This window comes from Chamaea fasciata, unplaced genomic scaffold, assembly GCF_029207755.1.
Source record: "Chamaea fasciata isolate MVZ Bird 193981 ecotype frontalis unplaced genomic scaffold, bChaFas1.0.hap1 SCAF_2, whole genome shotgun sequence".
NCBI lineage: Eukaryota > Metazoa > Chordata > Aves > Passeriformes > Sylviidae > Chamaea > Chamaea fasciata.
Window position 1 is genome coordinate 115,336,225 of NW_027094087.1, and position 13,333 is coordinate 115,349,557.

The window sequence follows — 13,333 nt, forward strand, 5'->3', positions numbered from 1 at the left end:
CGAGTCACGCACACGCCGGCTCCGCCGGCTCCCACAGCAATTCCAGAGCTTTTCAAGCTTCATCCTGGATGGACAGAGGCCACGAGGACTGGGAATAATTACCAGCTGGAGAAGATGTTCGTCTGCAAGGGGAGACGTTCTGCCAGCTCCTCGGAGGAGAAGCGCAATCAATCCCACGCCTCCTTGTTTTGCCTTGTTTTCCTTCCCTTCATCGCCGCGGTTCCGACTGATTTTGATTACTCTGGCGCCAAATAAATGAAAACATTTCATGGCCGTTTAATCACTGGGAAGAAAGTGGAGGGGGAAAAAATAAAAAATGCCCGGCTGCTGGATGTTTATAAATGTGCTGCTTGGAAAAAGGGGGATGGCTCTTCCCTGCCCGGAGCTGCAGTTGGGAAAAGCCAACTTCCAGCAGGAAGAACCTGACTCAGCTCTCTCCTGTTGGTTTCAGCATCAGGGAAAAATCAGGGAATTGCAGAGCTCATCCAAGCTTCTTGCCCCAGCTCATCCAGAGGTTTTCCTGCTCGTTGGGCAGGGGAATCATGGAGTGATTTGGGTTTGGGAGCAATCATTTCTTAAAGGGTTCAGAAAGCACCCAGATAAATGCCCTGCACTGACATGGCAGTGAGCTCAAGCCTGGAAAAACCACGGCTGCATTCCCAGGAAAGCTGTTCCCACCTGTGCCCCATGTCCAGCTGTGCCTAAGGATGGAAACTGAGCAGATAAAGCTGATTTTTTTTAAAATATAAAACTCATATTTTAAAATACAGAAATATAAAAATATTAAAAATATATTTTATATCTTTATTTCTATATGTCTATATATCTATATGTCTATATAAAACATAGATATATAAATATGCAAAAATAAATAAATATTAATATATAAATACAGCCTAAGGATGGAAACTGAGCAGATAAATCTGATATTTTTTAAATATAAAAGTAATATTTATTTTTTAAAATGTATAAATCTAAGAAGATTAAAAATATATTTACATATCTATTTATCTATATAAATATATATAAAATACATAAATATAAACATATAAATATAGCCTAAAGATGGAAACTGAGCAGATAAATCTGATATTTTTAAATATAAAAATCATATTCATATTTTGAAATCTATTAATTTAAAAACATTAAAAATATATTTATGTATCTATAGATCTCTATAAAAGCATAGATATATGAATATATAAAATATATAAATACAGCCTAAGGGTGGAAACTGAGCAGATAAATCTGATATTTGTTAAATATAAAAATAATATTCATGTCTTAAAATATATAAATATAAAAAGATTTAAAATATATTTATATATCTGTAGATCTATATATAGATCTGTATATAAATATAGCTACATATCTAAATAGATTTATCTAAATATATCTATATATCGATATATAAATACACAGATCTATTTATCGATAAAGAAATTTATAGATGAATAGATGAATAGATGAATAGATGAATAGATGAATAGATGAATATATAAATATATTTAAATATTTTTGAATACTGGGGCTTCTCACATATTCCTCAACTTACACAATTCCAGGGCTGTTGTCCAGGCCCTGCTATCAAGACATAACTGGATAACTCCAACCCTCTGGAATTGCTATTTGAGGTTTTGTTGTTTTTTTTTTTTTCCCTGTGCTGTGATGTCATTGTCCGTGGGATGAGATTTCAATCCCTCAGAAACCGTGCGCGTTATGCAGCATTACCCAACGGCGCAGAAACGCGCCGAGTTTTCAAGTAACGCTGGGAGGAAATCTGGTGTTGATCACTTCTGTTCGGCTTTGATGGAGATAATTGGAATATTTGATTGAATTAGCCTCTAATGTGCCTCCCGTAGCACAGCTGGATTTCTGCTGAAGGCCGCAGAAATGTCTGGACGAAAGGAAAACGGAGCTGAAGGGATGGAATATCTTTTATTTTTTGCGTGTCTGTAGAAGCTGCAGTTGGGTTTTGTGAGGGGTTTTTTTTTTTTTCAAAAAAAATTTTGAGTCCAACCTCACTGCAAATTTGTTCTCTGGCTCGAAAGGGAATAAGGGAATTACCTACTTCGTGCAAAGAAATAAAAGCAATTTAATAGATAAAACTCCATAATTTTACTGCAATCCCTGCCCACTTTGTCCCCCACGTTTTGGGAGAACCTCTGGAGTTGTTCTTCTCTCTGCTGGCTGGACACCAAGGTAGATTTTTATGGAATCCCAGAATGGGTTGGAAGAAACCTTAAAACTCATCAAGTTCCACCTGGGAACCTTCCACTCTCCCAGGTTTTTCAGAGGGAACCTTCACAACAATCCAGAGGATTCCCTCTCCTCCTCCTCCTGCCTGGGTGGGAGGAAGGTTTCCAACACTCCAGTGAGGTTTTTTCCAGACTTAATTAATCAGTGGGGTTTCGTTAAGTGCCCCAAAGTGGCGCAGGAGGGAAGAGTGGAGAAGAGCTGATGAGCTCCTGATTATCTGCACCTTATCCCTGGTCACACCCTTGGCCCCAAACTGCCAAAAAGTGTTGGATTAGACGGGATCTGGGGAAGGAATTCTTCCCTGGAAGGGTGGGGAAGGCCCTGAAATGGAATTTTGTCTTTGGGTTCAAGGTCATAAAATCCAGATCTTCTCAAACCCAAACAGATTCCTTTGGAATCAAAAGAGGGATGGAATTTGGGATGGGTTTTTCCCTCAGCCATTGCCCTGAGAGGGCCCATCATGGGGTTTGTGGCAGGTGGAATCATGGATGGGATTTTGGGCAGGAATTCTTCCCTGGGAGGGTGGGGAGGCCCTGGAATGGAATTCCCAGAGAAGCTGTGGCTGCCCCTGGATCCTTGGAAGAGTCCAAAGCCAGGTTGGATGAGATTTGGAGCACCTGGGACAGTGGATGATCTCCCTGGCCATGGCAGGGACCCTAAAATGAGGGACTTTAAATGATCCTTAAAATCCCTTCCAACCCAAACCATCCCATGATTCCACGATTCCGATTTTTAGATCTAAATTCCCTGCATTTCTCCTCATTCTCAAGTAAGCTTCTCACTAAAAATACATTTCGATTCTCATTTTTCACTTTAAGAGGGAAAGAATTAATTGCTTTCCAAAATATCTTAAAATGTTCCCTAAAAAATAATCAGTGGGGCAAGAGCTCATTATAATATCAGGAGAATCGTATCGGGGTGCCAAAATCCAGGGAAAATACCAGGGAAAATCCTTTATAATTTTATCCCACTTGTGAGCAATCCCACTGAACCCAAGTGCAGATATTGAGGCAGTGAAAAGTGGTGGAAAATCTGGAGTGGGACTCTGGAATTTGCCACAAATTAGGGGAGAAAAAAAAGGGGGAGAAGGTCATTGAGGTGGGAAGGTTTTGGGTTTTCCCAGTGGGAATCATCTCTGATTGTGTCTGATTCCAGGGAATAACCCATCCTGGCAACCACTGAATTTAAATTTAAAATATTCCAAAAATTTCCAATATTCAGAAGTTTTTTGGGGGCTGCTACATGCAATCCTATTTAGGTGTTTTTCTGGATTTTTGAGACCTTTCCTTTTCCCCACAAGTTTCTTGGTATTCCGTTTTTTTCCCTCCTTTTTTTTTTGCCTTTTCATCTGCTGGCCACAAACCTTCGACTCTTTTCAAAACACCATCAAAAAAATGAGGAAACTCCCTGCAAACTCTATTACTGAAAAGAAACCGAGTGGAAATAAAGAAATAAAATGAAAATAAATGAATAATAGAAATAAATAAATAAATAAATAAAGTGGAAATAAAGAAATAAAACGGAAATGAAGGAATAAAATGGAAACGAATAAAGAAATACAATGGAAATAAATAAACACAATGGAAATAAATACAATGGAAATGAATAAAGAAATATAATGGAAATAAATAAGTACAATGGAAATAAATAAAGAAACAAAATAAAAATAAATGAAATGGAAATAAATAAAACAGAAATAAACAAACACAATGGAAATAAATAAATAAATGAAAATAAAGAAACAAAATGGAAATAAATAGATAAACAAAATGGGAATACAGAAATAAAATGGAAATAAATGAACACAATGGAAATAAATAAAGAAACAAAATGAAAATAAATAAATGAAATGGGAATAAAGAAATAAAATGGAAATAAAGAAACACAATGGAAATAAATAAAGAAACAAAATGAAAATAAATAAATGAAATGCGAATAAAGAAATAAAATAGAAATAAACAAACACAGTGGAAATAAATAAATAAATAATTGGCAATAAAGAAACAAAAAGGAAATAAATAAATAAATAAATGGAAATAAAGAAACAAAATGAAAATAAATAGATGAACAAAATGGGAATAAACGAAGAAATAAAATAGAAATAAATAAAGAGCTCTTGTATCCAGGGAGAAAAAGGCCCAAATGTGCAGAATTTTTAGGATGGAGGCACACCGTCTGGAAGACCAGAAGGAAAAGTTCTTTTAGGTCAGGCCTTTTTTTAGCTGAGTCATTTCATCTGGGTCAATTTTTGGAAATGAAAAGTCAAAACATTTTATTCGAAAACCGCCAGAGCGAAACTTTGGGATGTTGTTTTAAAACATTTCCTGCTCTTCTGCGCTGTGCTGAGTGACAGCCTCAATTCCCAGGCAGATCCAGTTCCTCTGGAATGCCATCTCGGGGCGAATTTTTCTCCTCCTCATTGCTTTTAATTATTATTTTCATAACCCTTCCACCTCATTCAGGAGGCTCCGAGAAGCCACCGTGCTCCGACTCTGCAGGATGGAGGGAGACTCAGGCAGGTGATGAAAGCCTGAAGCTTTTTTTCCCTTTGGCTTCCAGAAAAACAGGAAGCAAAGGAGCGTGCGGATGGAAAATGGAAATTCTGTCTGGAGCGGGACACGCACCCTCAGCTCTGACTTCTCTCAGGTTTCTCTCTCTGTGCCAAAACCCTTCAGCACAGAAAGCTGGGACAGGGAGAGCTTGTGTTGCTTTTGAGGATCCCAAAATCCCTGAGGTTGTAAAAGAGCTCCAAAATCATCGAGCCCCAGCTGTGCCCACCTTGTCACCCTGAGTGCCACCTCCAGGTGCCACCTGCAGGGACGGGCGCTCCAAAGCTCCCTGGGCAGCCCCTGCCAAGGCCTGAGCACCCTTTCCATGGGGAAATTCCTGCTGCTGGCCAAGCTGAGCCTCCCCTGGGCCAGCCTGAGGCCGTTCCCTCTCCTGCTGTCCCTGTTCCCTGGGAGCAGAGCCCGACCCCCCCGGCTGTCCCCTCCTGGCAGGGACTTGTGCAGAGCCACCAGGTCCCCCCTGAGCCTCCTTTTCTCCAGGCTCAGCCCCTTGCCCAGCTCCCTCAGCCCCTCCTGGGGCTCCAGCCCCTTCCCCAGCTCCCTGCCCTGCCCTGGACACGCTCCAGCTCCTCAAGGTCACTCCTGCAGGAGCCACAACTGGACACAGCCCTGGAGGAGCCTCTCAGTGCCCCAGCACAGGAGACCAAATCTCACGTATTAAAAATCAAACGCTGCCCAAATCCCAGTGAGATGACTTTTCTGAGGACCTGTTTTGACAGTAATTACGGCACAGCTTTAAAAAAAAAAAAAATTCAGATTGGCATTAACAGTGGCACAGCAACCCTTGGATGCCTTCCCTGAGGCCGGAATCGAGAACAATTCCATTTATCCCTCTCCTCCGAGCTATGCCAGCCACGCTGAGGGCACATTTCAACACAGATTTATTGGGAGGCTGCAGGAACAGCTGAGGTGCACGGGCCTGTGGTGGATGGAGCAATTCCAACAACCCTTCCCCACTTTTTTTGGGATACATGGCTTTGCTGGCGGATATGGAAGTGGCCTGGGAGAAGAGAGGTTCATCCTCTTGCTTGAGTGTAGCAGAGACCCAGGTGGCTCAGCCTTCTCCTTGAAAATTCAGGGTGAAAACTCCTTGAAAAATCAAGCGTTCCTCGGGAATTCAAGGTGGTCAGACCTTGAATAAATCCCATTCCCCGTTCTATTTCCAGCTGCCCATTGGCAAATCCGAGCCAGGAGTGACAGGAGCCACTCGAGCTTTTCCCTTGCATCATCTTGCAGGCAGGAGGTGACAAAAGCAGCCCAACTGTTCCTTGTCCCTCAGCTGTGCCCTGGCCTGTCCATCCCAACCCGTGCCATTCCTGCCCCGACCTGCTGAGTGCCAGGAAGAGAGGAATAAAAAATGCAACAACGTGCAGAGAATCAGGGAATTGTAGAATGGTTTGGATTGGATCATCTGATTCCATGGGCAGGGATGGATCAGCTTGCCCAGGGCCCCAAATAGAGATTTCAGGCTCTGATTTTTGTCCTCTGAGCATCCAGGGATTTGAGATCCTTCAGGAAGAGTCTCTATCCCAGGTGCCAGGACAGACAGTAAGAAATGAGAGGATCTGATGTCCCGCCACAGAACTCATCCCTGCAGCGGCCTGGTTCCAACATTCCTCTATGCCTCCTCTCCAACCCGATGGCGTTTCAAGCAAATAATAAATCATAATAAATCCTTCATCCTGAGGGATGAGGCAGCTCCCATCTCTTCCCCCTGCGACAGGGAGCAGCTCCATGATTCCATAATAATCCTTTGTCCTGCCTGTCGGGACGTGGCAGATATTTCCTCACAGGTAACTCAGCGCTTCACACATCTCCTTTTCATCCCGATTGAAAAATCCTTTCCCGTGGTGCCAAACTTGAACTTGGGGCGTTTGCCTTCCCCTAGGTGAATGTGCCACCGGGTCCTGGAATTCTGCTCCCTGAATTCGCTTTTTTGGGGGGCGGGGACGGGGCGAAAGTGAAGCCGAAACTCGGCGCCGCCGGCCCGAGCTCCCTCTGCCGGCGCCGCTCCCGCAGCTCCCGCCCGCGTCCCTCCCGAAGTTGTGAATTTTATTTACATTTCTTCCCTGATTTCAGGATTTGCATTGGAATAATTTCGGCAGGCTGTGGTCCTTTTCACCGCCCCTCATTTCATCTCAGTCCGTTTGGTTGTAATCACTCCATTTCCTAAAATTCCTGGATTTTTTCCCCCCCCCCAGTTGCACTATTTTGGATCACATCTCCTTTCCAGAGCGTTTGTTAGATTTGGTTCTCTGATTTCAAGATTTCATTCCCTTTCCCTAAAGGAAGAATTTCCTTTCTTTCCCGCCGGGATCCTGCCCAGACCTCTCCTGGATTCTGCCCAGATTCTGCCCAGATCCTGCCTGGATCTTTCCCGGATCGCTCCCGGATCCCTCCCGGATCTCTACCGGATCCCTTTTGGATCCCGCCCGCATCCCTCCCGGATCCTTCTCGGATCTCGCTCAGATCCCGCCTGAATCCCGCCCGGATCCCTTTTGGATTCCTCCCGGGTCCCTCCCTCATGCTGCCCGGATCCCTCCCGCATCTCTCTCGGATCCCTCCCGAATCCTTCCCGGATCCTGCCCCGATCCCGCTGCTCCATCCCGGCTCGGGAGCCCGCCCAGGCTCGCCGGGCTGGCTGGCAGGTGGACTCTTTGTTGGGTTGTTTTTATGGGAGTGGAAAGCATCCAGCTCCAGAGCGGGAAAAGGTTTGTCCCAATCCAGGCAAAAAAAAAAAAAGTTGGCGGCAGGATCTGGAAGAGCCGGGAAACAAAAAAACAACAACAACAACAAAAAAATTTAAAAATTCCTTAATTGAGGATTGAGCCAAGCTCAAAGGCTGGGAGTGAAGTGCCCTCAGTTCCCTGTTCTTGCTGCTCAGAATTGCTCTGGGGTTTTGGTGGGAGGTTTTTTTGTTTTTCCAGGAAGTTCTTTTGGGGAAAAAAAATCCCAATTTCCCGGGTAAGGTGTGTTGCTGGAACTGCCAAATCCTCTTGCACCACGAGAGGCTTTTTGGGCCTGTTCAGGCTGGAGAGGAGAAGCTCCAGGGAGAGCTCCGAGGCCCTGCCAGGGCTAAAGGGGCTCCAGGAGAGCTGCAGAGGGACTGGGGACAAGGGATGGAGGGACAGGACACAGGGAATGGCTTCAGAGTAGGATTGGATGGGATCTTGGGAATCAAGAATTGTTCCCTGGAAGGGTGAGGAGGAGCTGGGATGGAATTCCCAGATTTGCTGTGGCTGCCCCTGGATCCCTGGCAGTGCCCAAGGCCAGGTTGGACACAGGGGACAGTGGGAGGTGTCCCTGCCACAGCAGGGGTGGCACTGGAAGATCTCCGAGGTCCCTTCCACCCCAAACCATTCCGGGATTCTTTAAGCCTCTGGTTCAGCAAACTGACTTTTTAGAAAAGGAAAATGAAATGCACCCAACCCCCAGAGCTCCCACCAACTCCAGAGGGAAGCCAGGATGCCCTGGAAGTGTTTCCACAAGAAATTCAGGCGGTGACAGGACTCAGCTTCCAGAGCTGCAATAAAATGAAACAATCCAAGTGGATTAAGCACCTATTTTTTTTTTTTTTCCTCCAGGAGTTCCCACTTCATGGAGCAGTAATTGAATTTTCTCCTCTCTTCTTCATTATCACAGCCAGAGACAAAACTTGCAGTTCATTGTTGGTTTAGGCCTTTCATTTTTAATTTTTTTTTTTCCTTCTTCTCTTGGAGAGGGAGAAGACAAAGGAATTATGCTGAGGAAGGATTGTATCAGTGGACCCTATGGAAAACCAAGATTTCCTGTGATTTTCCAACACTCCTTAGAGGCTGCCATCATAGAGATTCCAAATTAAAATGGGACCTTTTAAATCTCTCCTTTTTTACCCATTTTCTAAAAACAAACAACAACAAAAAAAAAGTTGGGACTTTAAAATCTCCCCCTTTTTCCCCCCCCTTTTTTCTTGAAAAAATAAATGTCATTTCAGTGCTCTTTCTCTAGGCAGGGGTCTTCCCTCCAGCTGATTCCCAGTGTTTTCCAGGATGAGCTCCACATCCTGCTGCCTTCACAGCAGCCTCAAACCCAGGTCTGAATTCCTATGGAATAAGCAGCAATGAAGTCGCTATCAAAATAGGCAGGGGGGGGGGAAAAAAACCCAACCAAACCTCAAACAAGCAAACAAGAGGAGTTGATCTAACTCATCAAAGGACCTTTTTTGGAGCATCAGGGCTGGTGAATCACCAGTTTTTCCCTCCCTCAGCAACTCCATCCTTGCCTGGAGCCCCGGGGAGGGCAGGTGGAGTGGGAAGGGCATGACTTCAGCAAGTTTAAAAAAAAAAAAAAGAACAACCCTTCCAAAAAAAAAAAAAAAAAAAAAAAAAAAAAAAAAAAAAAAGAAAGGCAGAAAGTCGACATCACCCCAGTCATGTGATGCCGAAGGACCAATGGAGGCAGGTCCTGGAAAGGGGAACAGTTAAATTTGTAATTTGGGTTGTGTGAAACACTTCTTTGGGCCTCATAAACAACCACAGAACCACAAGTTGGGTACGGAGGCAGTCACCCAAGAGCGGGTCCGGGATATTGGTCAGCAGGGAGGGCAAATCGTTGTGCCTGCAAACCACAGGGTTTCGGAGGGTGGTAAGCATCATCAACCACAACCAAGCCGCTGTATTTTTTTTATTTTTCTTTTTCCTTCTCTCCCCCCCTCTCCTTTTTTGTTGGTTTTTTTTTTTTTTTTAAAGAGAAAGAATTTCAGAGTCCTTTGAGCAAAAGTAGCTGAGGATCCGCTCCCGATGGAGCCGAGAGGGATGGCTGGGAGGAGGGTGGTGGCAATGACCAATCTTCATTTCTCGCTCCCCAAGGTGGAAGAAACCCCAAATTCCCTCCCAGCGAAGAGAGAGTGAGTTTTAAAGAGGAAACAATGGCTTCGAACAGCATATTTGAGTCACTTCCTTCTTACCAGCACTTCTTGAGAGGTAAGTGCCATTCAGAATTTTCTAAGGAGATGTTTTTGCTTTCCTACGTTTCACAAAGTGCATGTTTGGAGAGGATCTGGGCACTTCCTTGTAGTACACGGGGGTTTTCGGGTTTTTTTCCACTTCATTTTCCTTCGAGTTGATATCTGAGCTGGCAGAAATATCATCTCGTTGCTTATCAGTTCAAGAGATTGCAACAAGGACTCGTTTAAGCTCTTCAAACAACCATTGCATGCTCGTGGGTTTTGCTCTTCCAAAAATCCCGGTGGGATTACTCGGGTAACTCCTGGGAATTACTGCAGGTACAAGAGTGGCAGCACAGGGCTTTTTTCTGGTCCTTTTTTTTTGGCGGGGTGGTGGGGGGTGCTTTTTTGAGCAGCTGCCGTGACAAATGACAGTGCAAGAGGAGGGAGCAGCAGAGCAGGGTTTAGGTTGGGTTTAAGGCTCAGGAAAAAAAAAAAAAAAACAAAACACCCCAAAAAACCCGCTTAAAGGAACCTGCTGAAAGTTTGGCTGAAAGTTTGGCTGAAAGTTTGGCTGAAAGTTTGGCTGAAAGTTTGGCTGAAAGTTTGGCTGAAAGTTTGGCTGAAAGTTTGCTGAGACTCACGTGGCTCAGGGAAAGGAGTGCTGGGGATGGAGACTGGGAGGCTCAGAGGATGCTCGGAGGGCTGAAGGAGGGGAACTGAAGGGCTTCACCCGGCAAATCTGTGTCCTTGTCAGCAGCGACCGAAGGGGTTGTAACGTTCCCCTCGGTGTTCTCACCGCCCCCTGTGCAGCTGATGCTTTTACTCACGGCTCGTTCACCCAGCTCAGCCGGGCACTGGCACGGGAAACTTCTCAGCTTCCTGGGAATTATCTCCTGGAGCTGAACTTTTCCCCTGGCCACACGCCGGCCCGTCCTGTCCCCACGTGGGTGACAAGGACACGGAGCCTGTCCCAGCCCAGGCACTTGAGAAGCTGCTCACAGCCCCAGCCTCGGCTGCTGTGAGTCAGGAGCTGATTCCCATTAATCACGGGGAACGTGGAATGCTGCTCCCAGCTGCTGCTGTGTCACCACGGGCGGCAGCTCCTGAGGGTCACAGCTCAGCCTGCCCAAATCCTACCCAGCTCCGCCGTTCAAATTGGTTTTTCCCCCCCCCTCCCTTCTCCTCATATCCCAAGTTTTTCTCCCTCTTTTTTTTTTTTTTTTTTTTTCCTGGCACTGCAGCCCGTGAGTCAGCAGCGCCTTCTTCTTTGCCTGGGTGGGGGAGATGCTGAAGGGTGAGCAGGAGGTGCCCGAGGGCTGACACTGCTCAGCACCCCAAGCAGGGAAAGGAAGCAATTCCGGCTGAAATAACAAGCAGGATCTTCCTGCAACTCGTCAGCTTTTCTTTTATTTATTTATTTTTTAATTTAATTGCGTTTTTGGGTTTTTTTTTTTAGCTCAGCAACTGCTGGGTGTTTAACCTGTAGCACGGGAAGGGTTCTTGGGGAAATTTTGTGCGTCTGATAACGAGCAGAGGGAGCCTGGTGGGGCTGTGCTTGTGCAGGGATGGAGAGCAGGGGTCGTGTGCTTGGCAGGAACCCAGAAAAAAAAAAATAAAAAATTTGAGAGCAGTTGGTTGAAAACCCAAGGGCTGACTTGTCCAGAAAAAGGAGGAGTTTCATGAAAGCTGCTTAATCCAGCAAGAGATTCAGCTCAACACCCCACAATGGGGTTTATTTTCGTCCTTACTCCTCATTCCTTTGGCATTAATGTTGTCCCAGCGCCGGTATTTCATTTTCTTTGGGGAATGGGACGCAAGCAGTGCTAGGCTGGAAGTTACCTGGGTATCTTAGGAACATCTGGAATGTTCTGGGTCAGGCTGGACCAGGCTTGGATTAACCTGGGATAGTGGCAGGTGTCCCTGCCCCTGGCAGGGGGAGGAATGACATGATCCCTAAGCTCCCTTCCACCTCAAATCATTCCTTGTTTTTATATTTCTATGAATTTTTCTCGTCAGTTTTGGCAGCCCAGGATCAGATCCTGGTTTCCTGCAGAACCTTGGGTAAAAGAGGTTTTTCCTGCAGAAAACCTCAGCTTCAAACTTCAAATCTATAGAAAACGTAAGGGCGGAAATTACAGATAGAAAGGTGCCGTGTAAGAGCAAAGTGAAAACGTAATTTCCCTCCAGTTTTCAGCGTCTGAATTGAGCATGGCAGCTTTCACCTCTACCACTGGTCATCTCGTTTTCTCTGTCCGCATTTCTGTGTAGCGGGGATACATTCATTTAAGAGCCATCCCAATTCTTGAGCAGAAATGTGCAGCGTCTCCTTATTTAAACCGCAAGCTTCATGTGAGAAGCCCAGCACGCGTCGTATTTATGGATCCAGGTTTTAAGCTCCCGATTCCGACGCAAACGGCAGAGATTTTGTGCTTTTAATCTTGTTAAAGAAAGAGTTCACTTGGAGAAAACCTCAAACCCTTCGGTTGAGCTGTAAAACGAACGTTTCATTGTTGCAAAAGAACATTTCGGGGGGGTGTGTGTGTGTGCGTGTGCGAGCGTGGAACGGTTTTCCAGCAGTTCCCTTTTCGTTCCTTCCTTTCTCCGCTCCGACCAACTCCCAATTTCAAAATTCCTGGGGCACAGCAAAAGGAACGTTTGGGCTCGGGAGCAAGACAAACAATCATCCCTGGGGTGGGTCGTTCTCACCCTGTTTCTCAACCGGCCTTGCAGAGAAACGTCCCCGAAGCGCCTCGTTTCTGCTCTTCCCGCCAAAATTTATTGCGCTTTCTCCCCCTCGACCGAAACCGCGAGGGAAAAGGGGAAAAGAAACCCCCAAAATTGGATTCCTCCTTTATCAGGCCAAGCAGCTCCGTGAGGAGGAAATCCATCATTCTTTTTCGGGTGAAAATTGGGAAGGGAAGAGGGGAGTGGGGAAGCAGGAGCAGGGGCAGGCAGAGGAGCTCGGCCACGTTAATGGGAGTGTGGGACAAACCACAAAGGATGTGGCCCTTGTTCTATCACACCACACCAGCTCCTCACCGAAGGGCTCAGGCTGGAATTCCCACCACATTCCAAGGAGACTTTTCGGGAAAGGGCATCAAAATGAGGAATTTTTGTAATTTTTATTTTAATTTTTGTCGTAATCTTTATCTTATTTTTTTATAATTTTTCATTGTAATTATGAATTTTTTAAAATTATAAATGAAATTTTCTAATTCATTTTTTATAATTCCTCATTTTGTCCTTCCTCGTTGTATCATTCCTCATTTTATAATTTCTCGTTTTACAATTTCTTAGGCTCGTGGCATAGTAACAATTTGAAATCTCCTAATTTTATATTTTATAATATTTGCCTACAGAATTTTATATATATCTATATATCTATATCTGTATATCTATATAGATATATCTATATATTTATATAAAAATAGTTTTGCCTACCAAAGAAAACAGAACTAATCTTTTGATGCAGCTCAAAATAGCACCAAGCGTAATATTTTCCACTTTTCCCTCATTTCTGCTGCAAGGTCTGATTCTTTCGATGTGCAAAGAAGTTTTTTACTCCTGGTTTTTGCCTCTG

The 13,333-nt window shown here is 44.8% G+C and overlaps 1 protein-coding gene across 2 annotated transcripts in view; it reads left to right on the forward strand.

Moving 5' to 3' along the window:
- Nucleotides 1-9,218: 9,218 nt before the first annotated feature.
- The window catches only part of RUNX1 (RUNX family transcription factor 1), a 179,874-nt gene continuing 175,759 nt past the window's right edge, over nucleotides 9,219-13,333 (forward strand). For both annotated transcript variants that reach the window (XM_066177189.1, XM_066177190.1), the window contains exons 1-2: nucleotides 9,219-9,449; nucleotides 9,674-9,787. In XM_066177189.1, the coding sequence (XP_066033286.1) occupies nucleotides 9,733-9,787 (55 nt within the window). In that variant the 5' untranslated portion in view covers nucleotides 9,219-9,449; nucleotides 9,674-9,732. The remainder of the gene's footprint in view (nucleotides 9,450-9,673; nucleotides 9,788-13,333) is intronic.